Source organism: Lynx rufus, unplaced genomic scaffold (genome assembly GCF_022079265.1).
Source record: "Lynx rufus isolate CCGP_SWC_20201006 ecotype Redwood Valley unplaced genomic scaffold, mLynRuf1.p SCAF_12, whole genome shotgun sequence".
Taxonomy (NCBI): domain Eukaryota; kingdom Metazoa; phylum Chordata; class Mammalia; order Carnivora; family Felidae; genus Lynx; species Lynx rufus.
Window position 1 is genome coordinate 35366316 of NW_025814826.1, and position 26904 is coordinate 35393219.

The 26904-nt window shown below is 39.6% G+C and overlaps 1 protein-coding gene across 1 annotated transcript; it reads left to right on the forward strand.

The window, feature by feature from the left end:
* The first annotated feature begins 9187 nt into the window (after positions 1-9187).
* Positions 9188-26707, forward strand: LOC124507749 (carbonic anhydrase 2). The gene is made up of 7 exons (XM_047074094.1): positions 9188-9315; positions 10445-10642; positions 20024-20142; positions 20704-20796; positions 21866-21928; positions 24150-24305; positions 25889-26707. The coding sequence occupies exons 1-7, from the start codon at positions 9282-9284 to the stop codon at positions 26006-26008; spliced, it is 783 nt and encodes a 260-aa protein (XP_046930050.1). The 5' UTR covers positions 9188-9281; the 3' UTR covers positions 26009-26707.
* The last annotated feature ends 197 nt before the right edge of the window (positions 26708-26904 follow it).

Genomic DNA, 26904 nt, shown 5'->3' on the forward strand with positions numbered 1-26904 from the left:
TATCTATTAATAACATCATGAATCCACATCTTAATTCAGATAATGGTAAAGGAGTTATTATAAAGGGATCCCCTAATGGATTCCCCTCTGTGCTTGGCATTGACAATGATAATGGCTCTTGCACCATACCAAGTAGCAGAACAAGATGTGGCCACGTTAAAAACCAGTACAATGCTATAAGGGGTGATTTGGAGGAGGACCGGAGAATTTTTCCTGAGGAAGGGTCTGTTCCAGAAACTCTGTATCTTACCTGAGGAAGGGTATGATTGGCAAGACATCAGGAAAATAAGCCAAAGAGAAGAGGTGGGAAAACTATAGCATTTGTTTTGTTTTACTGACTTTCAAAAGGATAGAGTCCCTTGGAGTGCTGCATGAAGTGGAAAATCTATCCTAATTACAAATACAGAAAGTCTCCTGCCATGAAATTAATTTGGGTCTTGTTGGGGCATGTCATAAACTCAAAGTCCTGAACGAGATGCATAAGTCAACCTGGGAGAAAAGTTTATCCATTTGGGGGTGACTCAAGTCCAATTACACAAAAGGTAATACAACAGCGTAGGCATAAAATCTAGGATCAAGAGAATGAATGACTAGAGAGCTAATGAACTACTTTAGATTTGAAGGTGTTTAATAGCAGCCACCTGATAACTTGACCAGGTAGATAATATCACAGGTAATCAGCAGGAGTAAGCGCGAGTCTAACTGTACAGTCACAGGGGACCAAGTGCACTGCAGAGGCATAAAACCCAGTGATTTAAAAGCTAATTTTAGCCAGGTGAGAATCAACTCTGTGCAGTAAACAGAAAATCAAATTCTCCCTTGTATTTAAATCTTTTCCAGGTAGAGAAGCCTGGAAACTCTGGAAAAACATTTTGGCCATTAAATGCACATATTCTTTGTTTCAACATGTCCATACATTTCTATCATACTCATTCAACTCATTTGAAATTTGAATGGTTCCAACTACATTTGTTCAAGGGAAGTCATCCCCCAAGGGCACTTGATTCCCATGAAAGTATATTACAAATGGAAGTATTTGAAAATACTATGCAACTTTGGCTTTTAGAATTCACACTTTTGCTCCTGTGTATGATTGGTTTAATGGAGGACCTAAGGCAGTCACTGGAGACCCTAAAGAGAGGGCCTGGCAAGGGTAGGAAGATTATACAAGCCAAGCAGAGCAGGAGCAAGGCAGGGTACAGTCCCGGGAGGGATTGAGAACTAAGTGGGAAAAGGAGCAGGCAGAAAGTTAGCAATAAGGAAGCTGCTACTCAGTGATGATTTAGGGGTCAGGTTCTTACATCAGGAACCAATCGTAGGAATAACAAGAATACTTTTATATTCTGTCTGTAATGTATGTTGATGTATAGCATCACATGTGCATGTGGAGGACAGGGAGAGATAGAGAGAAAGTAAGAGAGAGAGAGAGAGAGAGAGATGAACAGAGATAAGCAATTGGGGAAGGGAGATTTTAAGAGGATAAGGACTTTATCTGTCTTGTTATACTACTAAAGCCACAGTATTAACATTGTACCTGGAACCCAGTCAGTACTCAAAAAGTATTTGTGGACGAAGGGAGAAACAGACAGATGGATGGAGAGAAGGATGGAAGGATGGATGGATGGGACAATAAGAATCTTAAAATACTGAATGTCAGTTTAAGACCTTGAGTTGATGGGACCTACATTCTCATCCTGGGAATGTCAGAGACTGCCATCTTAAAGAGTTCTTGGAAGAATGCAGGAGTTTCTTTAGTGTAATTCTCAATAAAGAGAATATTCATGGGAGAGGAGAAGCAGTTGCATATCACATATATTCAAAACTTACCATTTGAAAATTTAAATTTTAAAAATGAGCTTAACTTCTTGTAGAAGAGACGTGTTTTAAGAGATATAAAAGGAGAACCTCCACCCGGATATTTATCTTGTTTAGCACTCGTGCTTCTAATGTGCAAATTGAAGAGTTGAAGGTTGGCAATGAGCCTGTGGCATTGGTCTCTCGTGATACTGATTGGCATGATTCATACTTTTATATGTTCATGCTTGAACTTTTATGCGTTTGCCTTAATTTTCTCATCAGTGACTTTAGCCCTCCATTTCATTCAGCTTTGTGTGAAGATGCTCATAGTAATGGTACATACATAAAGATAACTCTTCCTAACTCAAATCCTTTGGCATGGCCAGAGATAAGCAACGTGTGATACTTTTGAAAATTCAATAAACATTTTTAATCAACACATTCTGCCCCACCCCAACCAATAATTGATGGTCAATGCAAGTAAATTTCCTGCCCTATTCAAACAACACAGACATCCACACCACATACGTACTCATGTACTTGTAATTACTTCCTAGAACTTACGTTATAACATAGATGAGAGTTCTTTGAGGAAATGTTTTATTCAGATGGCAAATTTACCAGAAATCAGACTCAGGGTCTATTTTGTTTGTTGGTAGTGGTTGGGGGGGGACGGGGAGGGGTATTTTGTGGCTCAATTCGTAACTTGATATGTAAATCCCTGAGACTGCCTATTATAATTTTTTTTTTATTTAAAGGATTTTTAAAATGATATTTCACCAGAGAAGGTCTCATTTCTTCCTTTTAATTTGGTTTTTCTTCAAAGGGGCCCGTTGTCAAGATTGTGAGGTGTACTAAGCCTCTTGTTCTTAGCAGCTTCATTGGTATGAAAGATTGATTAGGCCCTCAGAGGAGCAGGGAATTTCAGAGGAATTATGAAATTACCACAAGGAGTGAAGAACAAAGTCTGCAACTTGTTAAGAGGATGGTGCTTTTAGCTGGGCAAAAACACTCAGTGTCTGATATATAATTTTAAAAGTATATACAAGTGTCTAAAGAAACCCTCCTTTTGAAAGGATTTCATGCTTTTCAAAGGTGTGTCCAGTAAGAAAGAAAAGTAAGTCAAAGAACTACCTAGAAGCATCAAGGAGAAGAAAAAAATAGAATAGAAAAGGGCAATGTCTAGCAGTGCCTGGGTGGCTCAGTCAGTTAAGCACCAGACTTTAGCTCAGTCACGATCTCACAGTTCATGAGTTCGAGCCCCGCGTCAGGCTCTGTGCTGACAGCTCAGAGCCTGGAGCCTGCTTCAGATTCTGTGACCCTCTCTCTCTGACCCTCCCCAACTCTCTCTCTCTCTCTCTCTCTCTCAAAAATAAAATAAAATAAAATAAAATAAAATAAAATAAAATAAAATAAACATTAAAAAATTAAAAAAAAAAAAAGAAAAAGGCAATGTCTAAACATTATTGAAAATAAATTGTACTAAACATGGCTGTGACCACGGAAGGGAAGGGCTTATCAGGCATGACCACGGTACCCAGTACCCTGGGCACGAAATACATGTTCAATAATGATATCCGTGCCATTCGAAAGAAGGAACAGATAACAGAGCCAAGAGTACAGTCCACCCACAAAACAAGGCTATGGGTCACCTGGGCCTTTAGGCCAACAATGGACTTCACACTCCTTTTGAGTGATTCAGGTCACTAGGGTACAGTTTTAGAGCATGAACCACCAACATAGGATTTTTTAAAGTGAATTATATACACATATTGTGCTATTATACATACTATAAAATATAACAAAGTAGACATTTTTAGAAGGTGAAAAAATAACTACAGATATTAGTGCCCACATTGTCTTCCTGCCATGGAGTCGCCTATCATGTGCACGCCAGGGTGTATGCATTGCACTATATAGATAGCTGGTTTGAAACCTTCTGCTAACAAGATCGGGCTATACTGTCTCTGCACAGCTGGTCAACTTTGTTCTGTTCTATGGTTCCACACTGACCTGGGTCCGTGTTTCATCCACTGTTTCACCAAGTGGGGATTAGCTGAAGGTGGAGGTAGGATAATTTGGGGAGGGGAAGTATGCTTTGTCTCCAATTATGACACTGGGGAATCCTGACTCTTGCCCTTGATCAGGAGGAAAAACTTGCTTGTGATGCCTACAATTCCCCTTGCATGGAAAATGTTCAGTTGTTCTTGTTTCTAAAAGGAAGTAAAAATTTCCCCATACAAGATGGTGATTTATAAGCAAAAGAGAAGTTCAACCATGTGACAAAGCTACTATGAACAAAATCAAGCTATCATGATTTTGGTAGGAAAGCCATCATTGGAAATATGCTGAAGCTAAGAGAATAAACAATACCCTTAAGGTGCAATTGTCTAACCAACACAAAATCAGTGAGGGCACATTATGGGCAAAGCACTGCTAGGGCTCACGTGTTGCTAAACACACGTATAACCCTTTTTGAGACCTTCCACAAAAGCATAACCTTATAGATACTCTTAAGGCAGAGTTTCATGATCTTGGTACTATTAACATTTTACATTGAATAATTCTTTGTTATAAGGGGCTGTATTGTGCATTGTGAGATGTTTAGCAGGATTCCTGGATGTCAATGGCACACACCCCCTTGTTATGACAATCAAATGTTTCCAGACGTTGTCCGTATCCTCTGTGGGGCAAAATTGCCCTCAGCTGAGAACTAATGCTTTGCGATGAGATAGACTTTTATTCTTATTAAATTGAATATTTCTTGGTGCTGCATGTGGTAGTTATCACAGAACATAAAATATTTAAAATGTTTAATTTGTGTTTTTTAGTGTAATTGTCCCACTTAATATTTCCCTTCTATTTCTGGTTGAAATGGAAGCTTGGTAGCAATGTTTGAAATCCCCAACTACTCTTAAAAATTTTAATTAGAGAAAAGTTCAAATGCTACTATTTATCAAAGACACATTAAGGAGCTAACGTTTTAAATCTGAGAAGCAATTTACTTAGGGAAGTGAACGTATCTGTTTATTAGATGTAGAGTTAGTGCCATTTCCTGTGACTTTATTGGTTAGAGGGGGTTTGGTAGAAAACCCTAGAAATCACCAGTATGTTGATGTAACTTTGCTTTACAGAGCAGTATTGCAGACATTATCTTAATGCGTTTTTACTACAACACCTCGAGGAAGGAGCCTTTTATACACTCGGAAAAGGAGCTTAGCAGGTCCTCAGTGAGGCCTCGTAGCAGATGGCTAAGAGCTCAGACTCTGCAGTAAGACTTCTTGGTTTCACACCTGGATCCATCACTTCCTGGTGGATACCTGGGGCAAAATGACTTACATCTATGCCTCAGTGTCCCTTGCTGTAAAGTAGGACTATGTGAGACATTTAGAACCAAGCTTGAAGTGTAATCAGTTTTCGGTGTTATTTTTATGAGTAGGAACTCCAAAAATGTTCACTAAATGAATGTGATTTTTTTCTTCATGTAAGCTGGAGAAACAGAAAAGCCACTCTATTACTTTACAAAGGGAAGTACTATTATGATAATTATATTACTTATTCAATTTTTTAAAAGTGCCAGAGCCATAAGTAGTACCTTCCAGACATCAGTTCTCGTCATAAAGCTCCAGAGCTAGAATTCCCCCACAAATTTACAAAAAAGTAAGTGAAACTCAGAGGAATTACTTAGCTTGCTAACAGTGATATAAGAAGTGAGTGTTGCAGCCCGAATCTGAACTCAGGTCTGTCTTCTTACAAAGCCGATTCCCATAGCACAATTCTATGTCTCTGCTGCAAGAACAAGAATCCTAATGCAGCAGCTAATGGCTAACCAGGCATCATGCTAATTTGCATGACTAAATCGCACGAGTTAGTCCATTTACCATTTCAACAGCCCAGGGTACTCTTTTTACATTTCAGATGTGGAAACTGAGGCTTGGGGAGGTGACATAAATCATCCAAGATTACGGAGAGGGTAAACCCTGGAAGCCAAATCCCAACTCACAAAACTGGGCCCTGGGCTACTGTGTGGCACTTCCTCCCATCCCACCGCAGAAGAATGTCAAGAAACTCAGAGGCCAAGAGGAAAGCCAGAGCCTGGATTAAAGTGAAGTGGCTTACTTTAGTAAGTGTGGATCTTTTTGTGAAAGGTCATTGTCAGAGGGTCGAAGGCAAGGAAGGTGGGGGGACAGCAAGCAGCATTCTGGGAACTAATGCCGATTTCCTCATCTATAAAGAATTGGACCACATAAGCTCTGAACTCCTTTTCCTTCTGAAATATGATATTGCTGCAGTTTTTATCATTCCCTTTCTTACAACTTCCTAGTGACTTCCCCATGCAATGAGTATAAAGTCCTTCCCTGGAACATGGTCTTCAAGGTTTTGCAGGCTGCAGCCCCTGCCTGCCTCTAACTTCACCTACTTGTCTGTTCCTCATTCACAGTGCTCTAAGCACAAGTTTTCTGTTCTAGAAATGTCCTCAGCAGGGTACTGTCCTCAACAGTACACTTACTGTTGGCTCTTCCTGAAATACATTTCCCTAGGTCTTTCCTTAATGGTTCCTGAAATGGCACTTCCTTCAACAGGTTTTCCATGAGCACTGACTGCATCTACAGTAACAACCCTTCCCTCATAATTTTCTACCTCTTTCCTGTTTTATTTTCTTCATAGTCATTACCACTGTTGGAAATTCACTTTTTTAAAAAATTTGTTTATTGTATACTATCCCTATCCATCCCCATGTAAGCTCCAGGAGGTCAGGGATCCTGTTGATCTGGGGCTGTACCCCTCTACTGATTCTTGGCACATAATAGTACTGGATAGATTTGATGAATGAATGAATGGATAGATGACCAAAGCTTTTACACCCTAAATAGTACCTAAAAACATTAAGCATGTAATAGGAGCTCAAAAACATGTGATAGTAATAATGATAACTAACATTTATTAAGCTCTAATTTTTGGCACTATGCTAAATCCTTTATATGAATGATCTCCCCACAACTCTGTGAGGTAGGCATTATTAATATCCTAGCTTTACAGATGAAAAAAATAGAACTTTTGCAAGAGGAAGCAATTTTTCCAAGGGCAGAGGGCTGGTGAATTAGCCCAGACTCAAAAGCAAGTCTAACTTCAGCACAACGTTATGTGTTAGGTGATTGATTTCTGTAAAGAGAAACTGAGGTTACCTCCATTTGAATTAGTGACCACATAATTTCAAAGAGAATTCTTGGGTAGTTGGTAGTGTCCTAGGGCTCAGGTTACAAAACGTGGTAGCTACGTAGGGTACAGAGGTGAATAATGTGATACAGTTCTCAACCTCAGGGGACTCATTCTCTTTTGCCCAAGAATTCTCCGTGACAGCAACCAAAAGACCCCTCCCTCCCCAAAACCAGAGGTACACACTTTTCTAGATTCTTAGGACAAGAACAAATAAACATAAACATGAATCATATTGGTTTGTGTGGAATTAAGTGAAATATATAGTAAATAAGACTTTTTAAAAGTTCATTTATTTATCTTGAGAGAAAGAGACTCAGAGAGAGAGGGAGACGGAGAATCCCAAGCAGGCTCCTTGCTATCAGTGCACAGCCCAAGGCAGGGCTCAATCTTACCAACTGTGAGATCATGACATGAGCTGAAATCAAGATTCTGATGCTTAACGGACTGAGCCACCCAGGCACCCCTATAGTAAACAAAGATTTTGAGATCACTACAAAAATTTATACTGATATTATAATTTATTCCTTTATCTGTAAAAGTAATATGATGCCAGGGCTGATAAAATTGTGTAAAACTCTTCCTGCTTCTTCAGTTTTTAACATTTATTTATTTTTGAGAGACAGACAGAGACAGAGTATGAGCAGGGGAGGGGCAGAGAGAGAGGGAGACACAGAATTCGAAGCAGGCTCCGGGCTCCGAGCTGTCAGCACAGAGCCCGACGCAGGGCCCGAACCCACACACTGCGAGATCGTGACCTGAGCCGAAGTCAGACACTTAACCGACTGAGCCACCCAGGCGCCCCATCTTCAGTTTTAACTTTAATATGATCTCTCAAAGATCACAGAGACCCACAAGACAGAAAATCCTCCTCCCATCTCTGTGGCCAAGTCTCCTAAAGGAAATTAATTTTGTCCCCGCCTAAAAACAGTTCCTTATCTTTAAGTACAGTAAGGACAAGTGCTTCAAGCGCACAACACTTTTAGATGTCCACAAAAATGTTTTCTTTTCAAGTAGGAGAAATAAAAAGGAACACTTAGGTGGAAGAAAATGTTGAAATACATAATGTTAAGATATTACTCTTCATATCAATACAGCCATAACTATGTATGTGTGTATGTATGTTTATGAAGAAGGGGGCCCACCAAGTCATAATGCTGCCTTGCCTCTAAAATGTCCTCTCAGTTTTTTTTTTTTAAATTATTTCTTAGGTATCCCAGATGCCAAGTTTCCTTTTTCAACCAGGGAAATTGCCTCTTTGCAAGGAATACTTCGTTTTACCTAATTTCTCTTAGAAAAGTGATTTGTTTTAGAAGTTTTGGGGGAAAATGTTTTAAACTAATGTGTACTCAGCTAGGAAGTCTCTCCTCCACAGTTAATTTTTTAAAGAGGAGGAGGAAGGTAGGAGATGAGCACTTCATATGATACCCTGACCGGTTGCAAGGAAATGCAATCTCCTGGGCTCTCTCCTCAGTGTGGACTAAGGGCACAAGAGACTCTCGCTCATCTTTCTTACTTTATTCCACGGTCGTCCAGTAGGGGGCGCGTGGCTCTCAGCACCCGAAGCTGCTGGCTCCCAGCGCCTCAAGGATCGTATCCCTATTTGCCCCAAGGTCATAGCTCCTAACCTGGCCTGCTAGTCTAGAGCCGGGAACACCGGGGAGTAAGCCCTCGGGGCTGAAGTCCCCGGCGCGGGTGCAGCCGATGGGGCGGGGCGGGAGCGCTCTGAGGCCAGGGCTACGATCACAATGGGGACTGGGGATGAAAGGCACCAGGGGCCCGTGTCCGGAGCAGTCCGCGGGGTCGCCAGACTTCGCGCCCAGGAGGGGGGTGGGGTGCGCGTAGTCCCACCCGGGAGCCCGGGAGCCGCCGCCGCCGCCGCCGCCGCCGCCACGCGCGCGGAGAGCTCGGAGCCTTGTTGCCAGCCCAGGGACCCGGGGCCCGGGCCGCGGGCCGAGGGGAGCCGGGAGGCAAGAGAGGAGGTCCTGAGCCAGCAGAGCCCGCCGAGAGGGCGTTCTCCCCGCCCCTGGTGCCTCGCCCGCCTGGTCCGCCCCGAGCACGGGGAGATCACCTCCACCCGTCACCTCCTCCTCCCCTCGTCCAGGTCCACCCGGGGCTCCCTCCCCCGGGCCGCCCCCGAACACGAAGTTGGCGGGAGCCTATAAAAGCCGGTGACGGCGCGACCCGCGGACACACCGTGCAGGCGCCCGAGCAGCCACTGCTAGACCCGCGCCAACTCTTGCCCTGCCCAGACCAGCGGCGCGACCATGGCCCATCACTGGGGATACGGCAAGCACAACGGTGAGTGCCGGCGGAGGGCGGCGCGGCGGCGGCGCCTGGGGCCCCGATCTTGGCCCGGATCTTGGCCCCGGCCCCGCAGCGCCCGCACCTGCTGTTTACCGCGGCCAGTGGGAACACCCGAGGCACGGTGTGCCCCCCGTGCCCGCCCCGCCCTCTGCTTCCCGGCGCTGGGATGCCCGGTTGCCCCAGCCCCGAGGCCACTGTCGAGGAATCCCCGCGTCCGGCGGTGGCGCGCAGGGCCCGAGGGAGGGGGAGCACAGCCTCAGCCTCGGGACTCGAGTTCAGTTGCCCCCGGGTCCCGAACCGGAGGCTATCCTAACCGGCCCTAGGAGGTAGCGAGGAAGGTTTTTTAAGGGGGAGGGAAATGTTCATTGTTGATTGCAGAAAAATTAGGGGACCCCCTTCCCTGCACACACTTCACTCTTAGCACCTGTGGCTAAGGCGCTCAACACGAACTGTCCCGGGACATTTTCGTGGGCTGGTTTGAATCCATTGCGGTGATTTCTGGGTTCTCTCATCATGTCTCCTCTCCTAAGGTTAGAGGGTCACCAGGAGCTCGGTTTTATCGTGGCCACTGACCTGGGCTCTCCAGAGCCAGCAGATGCAAGAGAAAGATGTGTCTGGCGCACCTTTCGCATCTAGAGGTGGGATAGGACTTCCCAGGTAGGGGGAATCCTGACCATTAAAAGAGAGGTGCCAGGCCTGGGCAATGACCCTGCCTTTACATTCAGTAGGAGGACACTAGGGAGGAATCCCGACCTGCCCGAATGTCTTAAATGAGCTTGAATATCCTAAATGCTAACCACGAGCCCCGATGATAGTGTTTGCCCAATTTCAGTTGCCGAATTCAATAAAATGAGCATAAAAATAGCTAATATTTATATGGCACTCACTCTTTGTTCTATGACCTTTCCATGTATTGATTCCAATTCTCACAAACTCTAGGACGTAGATGTCATTACCCCATAATACAGATGAGGAGACTGAGACACAAAATAAGTTATTCAGCCGAATGGTGCCACCAAAATTGGAACGGAGCAGATTGGTTCCAGAATCTTTGCCCTTTTCTAGGGATCTGGTTGTGCCCTTCCCCACACTGGGGGATTCACACATCTCTCCTCAATGCTAGGACCGGAGCACTGGCATAAGGACTTCCCCATTGCCAACGGAGAGCGCCAGTCCCCTATTGACATCGACACCAAAGCAGCCATTCACGATCCTGGCCTGAAGTCTTTGTTTCCTTCCTACGAGCAAGCGGTTTCTCGGAGGATCATCAACAACGGTCACTCTTTCAACGTGGAATTTGATGACTCCCAGGACAAAGCAGGTCAGTGTTTAAAAAATAACTTGTGTCTCTTACCCAGTAGCTATTTTCCCAGCTTAATGGGAGGAATCAGGAGCAGTGGCTTAATACTCCTGTTTGTCTCCATACTGTAAGATGCCACTCTGCTAATCTTCATTAGGTCCCAGGCTCTGAGAAGTAGGCTAATTACTTTGAAGTGGCCTGGGGCTGTGGCTCCCCTATAAAATTCCTGGTTTCTATGTAGGGCATTGTATAACTGTAATCTGCTTGTGAAAAGTCACAAAAGGCAAGGTCCCCTGGCAGTAAAGACCAGCAACAATGCGATTTGCAAAAACTGAACTTTGGAGATTTTTTCTAAAATATTTTTTTCCAGAATTGATGCCTATTCAATAAAAAAGTACATCTTAGTGCTGTCTTGAAGGTAGCAGTGAGAAGAGTGGAGAAAGCCTCGCTATTTAAAATACTGAAATGAAAAAAAATTAAAAAAATAAAATACTGAAATTTGGAAGCATTGTATTTATGAATGCAAATGTGATAAAGGTGGCAGTGTATCTTGGTATCCACCCAGAAATTCATTCCACAAATGAAGAGGTTTTAGACTTGGTGGGCGGACCTGGCCCATTGCTGACAAAACCAATGACCATAATTTATCTGTAGTAGAGCTGTTTACAGGATGCACTTTGAATGCTTCTTTTTTCTTATTTAGAAACAGGAGAACAATCCCATTCAGACATGGTAGCAGCTTTCTTTGCCCATTGGTTGATTTAATTGCCAGTGCCCTATTTTCCTGAGTGCTTTCCTCTGAAGGTCGTTGAATGAATGGTGCTGCAGACACATGATGTGCGATGGTGGTGTGGGAGCAGGGAGAGCGCAGGGGCAAAAAGAGAAAACAGGAAAACCAAGAAGACATCCCGTAACGCTGTCAAATTTTTGCAGTAATGACCGAGAGTACTAATATAGTGTGTGTAATTATAGCCATTATAGTCCAGTTGACCATTTTTTTTTCAGTAGCTAGCCAATTATTCAGTCCAGTTTGGAAAAAAAAAATTCGCTCCTACCTTCTTTAAATTATTTTTTGATGCTTGGATTTCTGAAATAGTGACTCTGGAAGACAATTTGATGGAGGATAATGTGGAGATCATCTGAGAAATGTTTTCAACTTACCTGTTCCTTTTGTGCACCTCCCCCCAGTACACACACACACACACACACACACACACACATACACACACATGCAAACACATATTCTGGCATAATATAATGGCTAATTAGACTTTGATTATTAGATTTAGTAGAGGATGTTCATTGAAGACACTTCAATGATTCTACCTTCCCAAGTAAGCCTTCCACTTCAAAGAAATAATGCTCAAGTGATTAAGCTAAAAATAAGGGAAATTTCTTTCCTTCCTGTAAAGGATACTGCATATTTTGATTATGACTAGGCCATAGTCTTGGTGTTATTGTACATATACAAAGGATGCTACAAAACTCCGTGTTTATTTATTTAAAAAAAAAACTTGAGCTATTTTAGTTTAAAAAATTTATTTTAATCTTTATTTATTTTTGAGAGAGAGACAGAGTGTGAGCAGGGGAGGGGCAGAGAGAGAGGGAGACGCAGAATCCGAAGCAGGCTCCAGGCTCTGAGCTGTCAGCACAGAGCCCGACTCCGGGCTCAAACTCATGAACTGTGAGGCCATGACCTGAGCTGAAGTCAGAAGCTCAACGCACAGAGCCACCTACAGGCGCCCCCGAGCTATTTTAGTCTTTAGCTATCAACTGTTAAAAAAAAAAGAGACACAGTGACTGTATGTTTCAATGTTGCCAGTGAAGTCAGTTTTCAGTGACCCTACTGGCCACCAGTCATATACCTCATTGGATGCCACATAGAAATTGGGTGCTTATTTGGAGTGACGGGGAAACAAATGTCTAGCAAATAGAACCGGATGAGATAATTCCTTACAAATTTGATCATGAAATAATTATTTCAGTAATATATTATTACTGGAAAGTGGATTTCGACATTGAGTCTAGCAACTGTGAATAGAAAGGGGTCAGGTAGCCGTGGATTCAAGTCCCAGCTCTGCCACTAACTAGCTCGGTGGCCCTGGGAACAATAGCAACTTATTGTCTCTAATTTTTAGTTTTCTTAACTGCAAAATTGGAGAAGCAGTAGTATCTACCACAAAGGAAAGATTAAATGGGACGGTAGATAGAAAGCACCTTAGCCCAGCACTTGGCACATTACGATTCTCCAACAAGTGACCATTGCTGTTTTCATGTCGACACACCGTTCGACTGCTTTTATTAGGCAATTGCTGTAGCGATCACCTGTGGTAAGATTACTGAAGAAAGTTTTTAATGAACTGGAAGATTACCTGCCACCACGTGATGGGATTTAAAATTTTTATTTTTATATTTTCCTCAACATTCCATTTATCATATTAAAGTATGTACTGATTTTATATGTGATGTTATTATATAGTTACATGTTTTAGCACGAAAATGACAAGTTCTGATGGATTTCTAAATAAGCAGTAACTGATTAGAGAGCTGTTTAAAACTACTTCTCCTGGTGAGTAACACATATATTATTAAAGCCATGTTTAGATTGTGAGAACAGTGGTTTTGATAGGGTCTCAAACCCATGCCTTTAGAGACACATGCGTTTTTCACTTAGTTCTTATGAAAACAAAACAAACAAACAAAACAAAACAACAACAAAAACCCATCCCTAACACCAGTTAAATGCATGAAGGCAGGTAGAGGTCTAGTCTCCTTCCTGTATCCCTAGATTTCACGCTGGGGATACCTGAAGTATAAAGACACAGAAACAGCAGTGACAGCTGACAGCGATTTTGGTAAGTGCAACAAGGACATATAGTCCAAGGAACTATGGAAACGTGAAAGAGACTTAGGAGTCGTTCTGTGTAAGTCAGGAAATACTTTCCAGGGTAAATAAAACTTATGCTGAGGCTTGAACTTGGAGGAGACTCCAGGCAAAGAGAAGTAGGAAAGACCAGGGGATTTGAGAGAGAACAGTATGTGCTCTGGCGGGCAAGGAGGTGCCATAAAAACAAGGAAGAGTTAATGTTAGAAAGGCTTGCTCTCCTTTATGTATGAATGATCCCTTTGTAACTTTGCCCATACCTCTTCAACACTGTCAGTTGTTTGGGTTAAACCAGGAAGCAAATTTTTTTCCAGGATGTAGAATATATTAAAATGTTGGCATTAAGGAAAAACAGAATAAATCAAACAATCATACCATGCAGAGAAGCACCCTTTAGATTTTTTAAAAAAAGAATCCTAGACTCTCAAGTTAGAACGAATGATGGAGATACTCTAGTCAATTTCACTTAAAATAATTATGAGAAAACAGAATGCTAAGGAGTTTAACTTGCTAGTCCCTTCTAATTTGTTGGGGTTGGACTAAATGACCATCACTTAAAAATAAAAGTTGAATAAGAATCTTTGAATAACCACAATTAATATTTAGTGTATATGTACCATGTTTTAAAAAATTGATATGCTTTTCTATACACTGAAGTCTAAAAACAATTCATTCATTTTGGTCACTCAATATTTTATTTTATTTTTTGGTCATTCAATATTTTGAATCAACAACTTAACATCTTTTTGTTAAGAGTTATTTTCATGGTATTAACATTTTTAGATATCTTTTACCTCTTGTTTTCTACATCTAAATGCTTCAGTTCCTTTTACTGATTTATTTATTTATTTATTTATTTATTTATTTATTTCTACCTCAGTGAGATTTCAGCCTTCTAGAACTTCTCATAGATTTAAGTTTTCAAATATCCTGAATATTATCTTATCTGATACTAGAGTATCACTAACTGAGCTGGTTGAGTTTATTATGTTTATGTTTAGTATGTTTAGTATGTTTAAGCTTGAAAGAATTCTTTTTAATGTTTATTTATTTTTGAGAGAGACAGAGACAGAATGCGAGTGGGTTAGGGGCAGAGAGAGGGAGACACCGAATCCGAAGCAGGCTCTGAGCCGTCAGCACCGAGCCCGACATGGGGCTCGAACTCACGAGCTGTGAGATCATGACCTGAGCCGAAGTCAGTTGCTCAACCGACTGAGCCACCCAGGTGCCCTGAGAGAATTCTTTTTAGGTGTGGAGTTAATAAAATAAAAATGTGGAGTTAATAGCTTTAACTAAAAGTTCCCATCAATCTTCTAAATTCCTTTAACAATAAACCACCTTAAATTAATGAAAAATTGCTAATCCTGTTGGTCTTTTAAAAAACTTATTAAAAAATAACTCTCCCTGCTTGCATTCTTTTATTACTAGCTTTATCTGGGAGAAAAGAATACTAGTCAAATTATTAACTTCTGCTAACTCATTAACTTTTATTAATGAGTTTAAAACTCTCCTGCTTTCTTGCAATGTTAGATGCAAATATTGAAAAACCAATGCCTGAAGTTATTGAGCCAATCCATATACAACTGTCATATAATTTCTCTTCTTTAGAAATTGATATATTTTTATCTGTCTATAGTATTTCAAGAAAAAAGGAAGGAAATGAACAATTTATCTGTGCTTATTTCAGGCAGACCACTGTCTCTATGACAATAGAACTCCCTACATGAGTCTTGCTTGATTTTCAAGGACTTGCTTTTGAAGCTTTAATATTGTCCTTCCGTGAATAATTTTAAATTAAAAGGAATCAGAGCAGCAACAAGTGAAAGGGTTCGTTGTGCATACTGTTAATGGTGTAAGAGAAACCTAAGTATTTATAAAACTGACCAAAACATTCTAAATACTGTATTTTTTTTTTAACGTTTATTTATTTTTGAGACAGAGAGAGTCAGAGCATGAACGGGGGAGGGTCAGAGAGAGAGGGAGATACAGAATCTGAAACAGGCTCCAGGCTCTGAGCGGTCAGCACAGAGCCCGACACGGGGCTGGAACTCACGGACCGCGAGATCGTGACCTGAGCCGAAGTCGGATGCTTAACCGACTGAGCCACCCAGGCACCCCTAAATACTGTATTTAATTATATTCATGTCAAAAGAGTTTCCTTTGTTTTTTTTTTTTTACTCTCCTATAATTTCCATATACACAAAACTAAAAAATTCTGTCCTTTCGATTTTTTTTCTAGTTGTTTGGTTCATCTTTTTATTGCCAACAGGTATTTCTTAGTGGATTATATTTAGTGGGGTCTTCAAAAAGCATTTATTAAATGAACACACACACATACCTAACATCAAATTTTCAAAAAATACCCTATTGCTATATATATTTTTTAAGTTGATTTATTTTGAGAGAGAGAGAGAGAATGAACAGGGGAGGGGCAGAGAGAGAAAGAGAGAGAAACCGAAGCAGGCTCCACGCTGTCAGTGCAGCGCTCTACTCAGGACTTGAACCTGAGCCGAAATCAAGAGTCAGATGCTTAACTGACTGAGCCACCCAGGTACAACCCCCCCCCCCATTGCTGTATTATATGTTCTAATAAAACTTCCATTTTCCATAGTTCATACAGTAGAAGGGAAATCTGAAGTGGTGCTTTACCCTTTTAAAATCCAGAGCCTTTTCCCTGTTGCCTGACAAAAACTGTGGAGCATCTATTCTTAGACTTTGATCTGTACCAGAATCATCTCACTGTTCCCTCTGAAAATATCGGTCATTAAAGTCAGCATCTGGCTTGGGCATCTGCATTTTAACAGATGATCCTGATTCACATAGAAATCTGAGGACCAGAGATATGGAAGGTGCCTTGAATATTTTCTATTTGTTTTACAGCATTTAAGAGGTCTTAAAGAGAAATAAAATGCTGTTCCATGTTTACTGGCTCATGTTTTCTATTCTTTGGGGCTATCATCTTGTCTACTTTCTTTGTCTTTGAAATCAATACATTCTTATCTTGATGCTCCTAAAAATCCACCCCCTCCCCTTAATACCTCCCTCCATCCATTTTAGTTAAACCACAGATCCTAGGTATTGTTTTTACTCTCATATAATTTCCATGTACCGGAAACTAAAAACTTCTGTTCCCTTGATTTTTAGTTGTTTACTTTAGTGTAAGTGACAGCTAAACATCTCACTATTTTAAAAGAAATAAAGTGTGGGGACTTTTTCTTCATTCATTTTCTTGATTTTAGTTGTAAACTCCAGGATTATTGACTACTGCTTCAAAAGCAAAATAGTAATGCATAATTTAATGAAGATTGTTTATCTCCTGGAAATGCTGCATTTTTAGTAGACTTAGTCATGTACTTCATTAATAAGAGATCCCTTAAATTTGCATTTTAAACTAAAGATTATTAGAAATGGTTTATTTGTATTTTGGATTTAAGAGAGATTATTGATATTCTTTAAGGTGTTTAGTTTGTTATTTGGATACATTTTATGTTAAGTAATAATAAAGGGAGTAGGAAGAAAAAAATTAAAAATGTTAAATTTTCAGTTTTTAATTTGTATAGTCTTGTATATTATTGGACTGGATGTCTTAATTTTCACAAATAACATAGTTTACGTAATTTCTCTAAGTAATATGTATAGGAAGACAGATTAGAATGTATTTAGTACTTATTTTGTGTTTTATATATGTAGTATGTATAACTGATGGCTGATCATGAAAATTAAAATTGGCTAGAGCCCTTGGTGTTGAGATTTGGATTTAAATTAAGTTTTGGGAATTTTGAAAAGATATTGTGGTAGAAAATTTATGTCTCTCTGTCCCTTGTGGAATACATTTCCGTGATACAATAAATCATGGACTCTTCAGAGCCCTCACTAACATGGCTGGATTTTAAAGAGGAAAAATATACGCAGTCAGCAGTTTCTGCTACTTTTAAAAATTATTTTTGCATCAGACAGACTTCGTTTTAAACTTGGATCGTTCAGAAAATGGTATGTAGCAATCAAAATAAGTAAATAAATAAGTAGATCTGGAAAAAGTGCAAGCTCCCTATTTTTCAACCAAATGTCTTTTTTATGTTGCACATAAGATGTATGCTACCTTTATTAGAGTTTGTGGCAATTTATTACTGTAACCATGTTTTGGGGACGACTTCATTAACTAAATTCTGCGCTAAGGATTTGTTGAAATAACCAACTCCCGAAGTAGACCAGAAATGTTTCTTTTTGTAGCAACTAAATTTTAAGAATTTAATAACCTCTCCTAGGTACAAGGGCTTCTAATCTACATGGCAACATAGTTTTATTTTAACAGGAGCTAAAACAGGTGTCTGGTAATAACAGATTAGCACTGAGTATGTTTAATCATTGAACCAAGAATCTTTTTCTCTTTCTTTCTTTCTTTCTTTCTTTCCTTCTTTTGTTCTTTTCTTTCTTTCTTTCTTTCTTTCTTTCTTTCTTTCTTTCCTTCTTTTGTTCTTTTCTTTCTTTCTTTCTTTCTTCATTTCTTTCTTCATTTCTTTCTTTCTGTAGTATTAGCAAAGCTTGTTTAATAAAAGCTCATATACGTTCTTGACTAATTCTAAATCTTCTCTGAAATAAGTAAATTAAGATGGAATGTTAAGATCTGCGAGGGAGTGAATAAGAATATGAAACAGCAATAAGTTTTATTATTTTTAAAATTGAAGATTCTGATATTGTTCACAAGGGAAAAGAGATACATTTAGGAAGATAAATTATCTTGATGCTTAATATGGTTTTATTTATTTTGCTACTTGGTAGAACTAGTGATGTTACAGAGGGCATTTGCTTTTTATGATCAGCCGGTTGGTAGCTTTAAAAAGTTATTATAAAGGAATTATTTCAGTACCAGTTTATTTCATGAACAAATATTTTGTTTTAAGAATATATTATTATGAAAAATGGAATTTTTTATTTTGAAAAAGCCTTGTGGGGGGGTGCGGATAAGGCTAATTATTTCCTTACAGAATTATCAGATAAAAAAAACTTTAACAATAATTCATTAAATTTCAAGAGATGTGATTTTATCAGACTGTACCCAAATTGATGTTTCTTAGCAGATCTGTGATGTAACATCGTTTACATAATTGGTTCTTCCCCCTCCCCTGCCCCTTGGCCTATTGTAAGGCAGTGCTGGGGACCAGAGGTTGTATCAGGAGCTAAGAAGGGCCTAAATATCTTCCAGCCAGCTCTGTTTTTTACTTTGGATAGATGGATGGCTGTTGCTACCATTTATGCATACTTAGGTGAAATTAAGCAAACTTGACTCTACAGACTTTGTTGCTTTGTTTTGCAAAGCCAGAGTAAGTTTGGGCTCATTGTTGTATAGAATTATAACCCAAAGCTAATAAAATGCACTTATAGCAACAGATGTTTTAATCCTAGTTCTAGAGAAATAAAATTTGAAGTTGGAGAACTAATCTAATTTTAAAAGCTTTTAAATATATTGGTAAGTTTCATGAATATATACAAGTTAACAAGGTTTTATGGAGAGGCTGGGGGAAACTGATTTCCTACTAGTTTAATTCTCTCTAATACACAACTCGGTATCTACAGATAGACTGTACTGGAGATGACATCCAGTCATATTCTTCTGTCTCGTGCTTTACTCTAACAAAGTTATATTAATACCAGAATAATAGAATCATAAGACAGTTATTAAAGTTAGAATTTTAAGTTTTTGGAGGCAACAGAGTACTATGTGCTCTGTTAGGTGATCAATAAATTTTTAGTGAAGTGATAAACAATTGAATGGATCCACTTTACAGATGAGGAAATTAAGATCAGAAAGGTTCGATGAAACATTTTAATGGGATAAAGCTAGTTACTAGCAGTGAAAGTCCAAATTCTGAAGAATTTGGGAAGCCAGGGTAAGGAAAATTGGGTTTTATACTAAGATCAATGGAATGCTGATTGTTTCACAAATTCTGGCATCTGGGGTTAGCAAAGCAGATGGTAGGGCAGTCATGGGGCTGTGGACAAGAGAGCTTCCCATGTTTTCTGGAGTGTGCCACAGACCTGCATCGACAAGCAGGTACAAGGGCACCTCCCCAGTCATTCACAGAGGACTTAATTCCACTTAAGACTTCCTCTCTCTGAACCAGAACCTGTAAGTCCAAACAAACCCAGAAGAGAAGTTATCACTGTGCTCAGAAAACAGATGGGAAAAGTACCCACCTTCAAGCCAACACAAGTGAGGAGAAAAGCCAGTTGAGATGATTTTGTTCAGCCCTGTAGACTAAACTTGAGTCTGGATTTAATTTTCACAAAGTGAAAATGTTGCTACAGGCATAAATTTAGAATTATGCAACAGGATTGAATTACATTATAATATTTAGTAGTGTGTGTTTCATGTGCATATGTACATATACGTGTGTATATACATGTGATTTTGTGTATGTTGTGTGTATGTATATACATTCATACACTCATACTCATATACACATAGGCACATGTATAATATACATATATCATACATATACATATTTTTTACATTTTAGTGCTGAAAGGAGGACCCCTCACTGGCACATACAGATTGATTCAGTTTCACTTTCACTGGGGTTCGTCTGATGGGCAAGGATCTGAGCATACTGTGGATAAAAAGAAATATGCTGCAGAGGTAAGATATGCTTTTTTGCCTTCCAGGGAAAAATGTAAATTGATTTTCAGCATTAATTTCAAAAACATAGTTTTGTAAATTCGACTCAAACTAAGCGAACCACTTTTTTTTCTTTTTACAAAGGACCTTCACATCTGCTTCTTATAACTTTTATTTGTGATATTACAATTAATGCTGCAAAACATTCTCTGCTACACTCAAGGACATCGTTTGCAAAAACTTAAATGAATTCAAATTGGAGGATCCTGTTTTAACATAAACCTAAAAATAGCATTTGTGTCTTTCCTCAAAAATATGTAACTCTTTGTCTGAGAGTTGATGAAGTCACTTGCTGTTATGTCAAATAGTGGATAATTAGGATGAAAATGAAAGAAAAGCTTATATTTTAAATTACCCACATTTTCCCTTTCTTTAGTAACCTTTAGTTGTAAAGAAAAGACCACTGGGTACAATCGGCTGGTTTTATGATGTATATCATTTATTGTGGTTTTGTCTCAGGATAACATTTGGAGGATTAATGATGTATATCATTCATTATGGTTTTGTCTCCGACTGCTTTAGCTTCACTTGGTTCATTGGAACACCAAATATGGGGATTTTGGAAAAGCTGTGCAGCAACCTGATGGACTGGCTGTTTTGGGTATTTTTTTAAAGGTTAGTTGATGGCCCAATTCTTTTTTTCCCTGTTTTTGAGAAAGGTTAACCAGACAGAACATTCATAATAAACAGGACATTCTACAAAGAGCCCAAGGAATGCCTTTGGCTCCAAAATATTTTCAGGCTTGTGTCCCCCTTCATATCTGCTAGTAGCTCTAGAGATGGAGGGCAAAAGTCAAAACAAAAACAAAACAAAAAATCCAAGAGGTATTAATTAGGTGCTATTTAGATGTAAATGTGAAGGATGTATACATGCGAAATGTAAAATGAGAAAGAGGTATACTTCAGATGACTACTGGTTTTTATTTTAAAATTCACCCTTAACTAGATAGTAGTGTTTCATGACAGGTAAAGCTAAATTTAGATCAAGTTTTGGAGGGCTCAAGGGCAGTGACTCAATATTGGAGAATTTCAGGCAACAGTGGGGCATACAGTTTGAGCTGCCCTCTAGACAGCTGTAAAGCAAGTTGAGAAAAGTCTGGGCTGGAGATTCATGGGGCCTGACATCATATGTCAAGGTAGAAGCTACAAGTGAATATGCAATCATCCAAGGAAAGCACCAAGAGGGAGATGATAAAGCTGCTAATCACGCAGTCCTGAGAAACTGCAGACTGTAAGACGTTTAAGGCAGTGGGAAAGATGGTATTAAATGACTAAAAAGGAATACAGAAGTCAAGGGAGATTGCTGAGGCTGGAGGGCAGAGGGAAAGCCAAAGGAGGAGAGAATTTCAAAAAGGAGAGAAGTCAATAGTATAAAATCCTGCAAGATTAAGGTTGAACAGTGTTCCTTGCTTTGGCAGTTAGAGGTCAGTTGGAGGTCACTCGTGACATTTGAGAGAGTACATTCAGGGGACTGGGCGGTGGGGGGGCGAAGCAGAAAGAAGTTGTCAGTGACAGTAGGGAAGTTCATGGTGCCAATGTGATCAAAGTAAGATGGATGGGTGGCATGTACCAGTGGTAGACTTTGGTTCATCGTTTGGAAACCTTTTATGGTAGAGCTGCCCAAATCAAAACTGATGTAATACCAACCAGATTACGGTGCCTTGTACATTATGTTTTCCTATAGATTGGTGATGCCAACCCGGGCCTACAAAAAGTCCTTGATGCACTGGACTCCATTAAAACAAAGGTACAGTTGCATTTTCTGCCACCTCGATAGAGTACCTATGTTTTATATCCCACTGGTTTTAGGAAATTCTTTTGATCAAATCGAATAGTCTCAGTTTGACATGTGGTGTTTGGATGAACGGTTAATGAAGGTAAAATGTTGCTTATATATTCATGTAACTTTTCTTTATCCAAAAGTTGATCCTAATTCTAGTATAATTTTAATCTTGCCTTTATTTAATCTTGTTTCCCCATCATTTGAACATTCATATATAAGAGTCAGAGAATCTCATGACTGAAAGGAAACTGAGAGATCATCTGGTCAAATTATTGACTCATTCACACAGCAGGTATTTGTTAAGTACTTGCTCCATTTCAGTCACTTGGTTGATATAGGAGATACAATGCTGAGCATGAAGACTAATCCATCCCAAGTTTAAATTCTACAGCACAGCCATGTTTAGGTCATTGAACATCTGCTAAATACAATCCCCAGTGGCAGGCCTAGCTTCAGAAAGCTCATCTTCACTGAAGTCATGTTTATCTTCTGAAATGCTCACTTGTTACTCCTATCTGACCCCTTTGAATGATGGAGAATAAACCTGATTCAAAAACACTAATTGGAAAAGATATGTACCTTCACATTAACTGCAGCATTATTTATAATAGCCAAGATACAGAAATAGCCCAGTGTCCAACAATGGATGAATGGATAAAGAAATGTAGATTATATGTACACAGTGGCATATTTCCAGTCATAAAAAAGAAGGAAATCTTGCTGTTTACGACAGTATGGATGGACCTTGAGGGCATTAAGTTAAGTGAAATGAGTCAGATAGTGAAAGACAAATACCATATGATCTCACTTATATGCAGAATCTGAAAAATAAACAAATAAACAAACTAAAAACCAATGAGTGCATAGACACAAAACAGATTGGGCGTTATCAGAGGTTGGGGGAAGTGGTTGAAGGGGGTCAAAAGGTACAAACTTCCAGTTATAAAATAAATAAGTTTTGGGGATAAAATGTACAGCATAGCAACTGTTGTTACTACTACTGCATTGCATATTTGAAAGTTGCTAAGAGAGTAGATCTTCAAAGTTCTCATCATAAGAGAAAAAATTAGTAACCAGGCATAGTAATGGATGTTAACTAGACTTATTGTGTTGATCATTTAGCAATATATGCAAATATCAAATCATTATGTTGTGCACCTGAAGCTAATATAATATTATGTATTAATTATACCTCACAAAATGAAAAACCTGATCCTTTTTTTTTTTTTTTTTGAGAAAGAATCTTAAGCAGGTTCCACACTCAGCTCAGAGCCCAACACTGAGCTCCATCCCACAATCCTGGGATCATGACCTGAGCTGAAATCAAGAGCGGGTTGCCCAACTGAGCTGCCCAGGAGCCCCGATCTTTCTTTCTTTTGAACCTATTTTCTCTAATAGGGTTTTGCCTACCGAGGCTAGTTATCTTTTGTTCGCTTTATTCTCTTAGGACAGTTTTCTCTCTTTGTAACAACTTTGTCCCTCTGCTTGTAACTCATTGCTGTTTGCATCTGTTGCTTTAAAAGTGTAGTGTCCAGAAAAGAAAGCAGTTATTCAGTTCTGATCCAGCCATCAGGTATGATAGCAAGGCAATTACCTCCTCGTTAAGGATACTCTATTTTGGTGACTGCAGCCTCAAATTTGCATTATTTTAGTGGCAGCAATTTCACTTTAAATACTGGATGTGATCAGTTAATAACTTGAAGGAAATTATAAGGGATAATTATGGAGGACAAGATGAGAATGGACATGTGAAAATAGTATCGTCAGGTTCCCTTGCTCATATCTGCTAGTCTGTATTTCCAAGTCAAATGTCATCTGTTAATTTCTTTTTATTTCGTTTTCTGGTGAATATGGGACCTCTCTTAAAAGAGGGGGTCGGAGGGGCGCCTGGGTGGCTCAGCTGGTTAAGCGTCCAACTTGAACTCAGGTCTTGATCTCATGGTTTATGAGTTCGAGCCCCGCATCAGGCTGTGTGCTGACAGCTCAGAGCCTGGAGCCTGCTTCAGATTCTGTGTCTCCCTCTCTGCCCCTCCCTTACTCATTCTCTCTCTCTCTCTGTCTCTGTCTCTCTCTCTCAAAAAACACATTAAAAAAAAGTTTTCTGGCGACCAGAAGGGAGTATTTGTTTCCTGCCTTCCTCCCACTCTGATCACGACACATAACCTGTGTGTTTGCCTAATTCCAGGGTAAGAGTGCTGACTTCGCTAACTTTGACCCTCGTGTCCTCCTTCCGGAAAGCTTGGACTACTGGACCTACCCAGGCTCCTTGACCACTCCTCCTCTTCTGGAATGTGTGACCTGGATCCTGCTCAAGGAGCCCATCAGCGTTAGCAGTGAGCAGGTCGGTTTCCTAAAGTGAGGGAGAGCATTTCATCCAGACAGAGGAGCTTGGCTTTTGGATTTGGACAGACCCAGGGTTTACGGGCTTAATCCTGCTCTTGATGCTTCTAGCTGTGGAACTAGTGTCTATAGCAGTGTGTAGCTGATAAACAGCTTTTGAGAAATATTTGCTGTTATTAGCCATAACTTTAGGCAGTGTTTACTCTGTGAAGTTGGGTGATCGTGGGGATTAAATGAGAAGGGTTTCTGTCACTTAATAAATGCTTTTATGGAAACTGTGAGGAAACTGAGGCCCAGGACAATGAGATTTCATACTCAAGGTTACACAGATATCAGTGGTAACTCCCCGCCGATTACTCACGTAAGAGCTTGCTGCAGTTCTTTTTGTATCAGAATACCTTTCTGAATTCTGACAAAAGTAAAAGCCATGCTTTGGAGAAAAAAGTATCAAAAACTCACTCCAGGTTGCTTTAACAACCTTTAACACAGACTCTTACTTCTCCCATACAATATAGTTTATGCAATTCAAGTTATTAATGCAGCTTCTAAGTCGCCAATAGTACCCACTGTCTGTCTCTATTCCCACACAGCTGAAACGTAGAAAATGGACATTCCTCAGTAGGATCCACAAGGACTTGGATCCTGGGTAATTTAACTGATGTTACAGTAGCTGAGGGATAATTACTGGACCAAAGAGATCAGGTTAAAGGCTGTTGATTTGTGGGCTGTTTTATTACTGCCTGAACAATCCTTCTTCATTTAGATCAAGACTTGCTTAGGAAAAGGGAAGTACCCCTTTGCACAAATAACCTCAAAGAAGTAGGAGGCTGGTTGAGGGCTGCCTGTTTCACATCGTTGGGCCAGGGAGCTAAAACAAGGTTAAAAGGGAATAAAGATCAGTCAATGTCAAGGATTTCCCAGATTGGGAAAATTCATTTATGTGTTTCTATACATTTAAGCAAAGATACCAGCCCTCACTTATCCCCTGGGGCTTGCAGATCCTGGGTCACTTTAGGTCACCTTCCCTGGGGCAGAAAACAGAACTCTAATTGGGATCTAAAATTTCTGTTAGTATTTTACATCTCAGAAGTGTTTTATAGGCTTTTGATGTTTGATTTTAAAATTTAAAGAGGGAAAAAACAAGCTCACTGAAAATTTCCTTCCAAATGACACCAACAACCTTGTGTGCATTTTCTAGAAATTGATTTGTTATCTAAAAGCATAGGGATATAGGGGCACCTGAATGGGTCAGTCACTTGAGCATCCAACTTGGGCTCAGGTGGTGATCTCATGGTTCGTGAGTTCAAGCCCACATCAGGCTTGCTGCTCTCTGCACAGAGCCCGCTTCAGATCCTCTGCCCCCCTTTCTGTGCCCCTCCCCCACTTGTACTCTCTCAAAAATAAATACAACATTTAAAGTAAGATAAAAGTATACACATATGTTTATGTGATTATACATTTATTGAGAATCAAAGTGAAGTTTAATATTGGAAAATGCATTTCAGGGTATAACGCAAGCACATAAATGAATGCTATTGTGAAACTTGGACTTTTAGTTTTTTAATATTTTATTTTGCCTTTTAGATGCTGAAATTCCGTAAGCTTAATTTCAATAAGGAGGGCGAACCAGAAGAACTGATGGTTGACAACTGGCGCCCAGCTCAGCCGCTGAACAACAGAAAAATTAATGCTTCCTTCAAATAAGATGGTCCCGGAGCCCAGGACCAAAGAATGGACCTCTGGGTTTCCCTTTAGCTAAGCACAAATCTACCTTGTTGAATTGGACCTTGGCTGCTTTGCATCTGGTTTTCTAGACCTTTCATTTCTCACCTGATGTGCTTATTAGTAAAATGTGAAGAACCTGACCAGGTGTCATCCTTGACAGAATTGCTGTGACGGGTGCTTTGCTTATGGTAGTAGCCTTTCTGTAGTGGAGAATATAGTTCAAGGAATAGGGGAAAAAATACCTTGACTTTGTTCATAGAACAGAGGGTGATGAGCATTGACAATTGTTCACAAAAATGCTAGTTTTAAAGCATAGGAAAATAGAATGAGTGCAAATCCCTATCATGAGATAAATTGAGCTATGTAATGTAAATCAGGTAAAATAGTCATGATTCTGTGTAATGTGAATCAGGTAAAATAAATATTCATGATTCCAAGATGTTATATTAATGAGAAAATTTTAAATTCTTATATATTTGTAGCAATGTTAAATATGAATTATGTTGTAATTTAGTGACTTTTGAATTACAGAGATATAAATGAAGTATTATCTGTAAAATTGGTATAATTATAGTTGTGATACAGAGTATATTTCCATTCAAATAATATATCATAACTTAATAAATATTGTATTTTAGATATATTCTTTAATAAAATTTGGACTTTAATTTGGGGCTATTTTATTTCCTGCTGGGCAATATGTAATAATGGAAAAGCAAATGTGTACTTTTTTAAAGGTTTATTTATTTGTTTTGAGAGAGAGAGAGAGAGAGAGCGCATGAGCAAGGGGAGGGGCAAAAGAATCTGTGCTGTCAACTCAGAGCCCAATGTAGGGCTCGAACCCACAGACCGTGAGATCATGACCTAAGCCGAAA

What these genes read in the sequence shown, in the direction of transcription:
- LOC124507749 (XM_047074094.1), top strand. Translation starts at nt 9,282, where the DNA reads ATGGCCCATCACTGGGGATACGGCAAGCACAACG. An exon ending in TGACTCCCAGGACAAAGCAG is followed by an intron (nt 10,643 to 20,023) that starts GTCAGTGTTTAA and finishes TTTACATTTTAG; the next exon opens with TGCTGAAAGGAGGACCCCTC. An exon ending in TTTTGGGTATTTTTTTAAAG is followed by an intron (nt 20,797 to 21,865) that starts GTTAGTTGATGG and finishes GTTTTCCTATAG; the next exon opens with ATTGGTGATGCCAACCCGGG.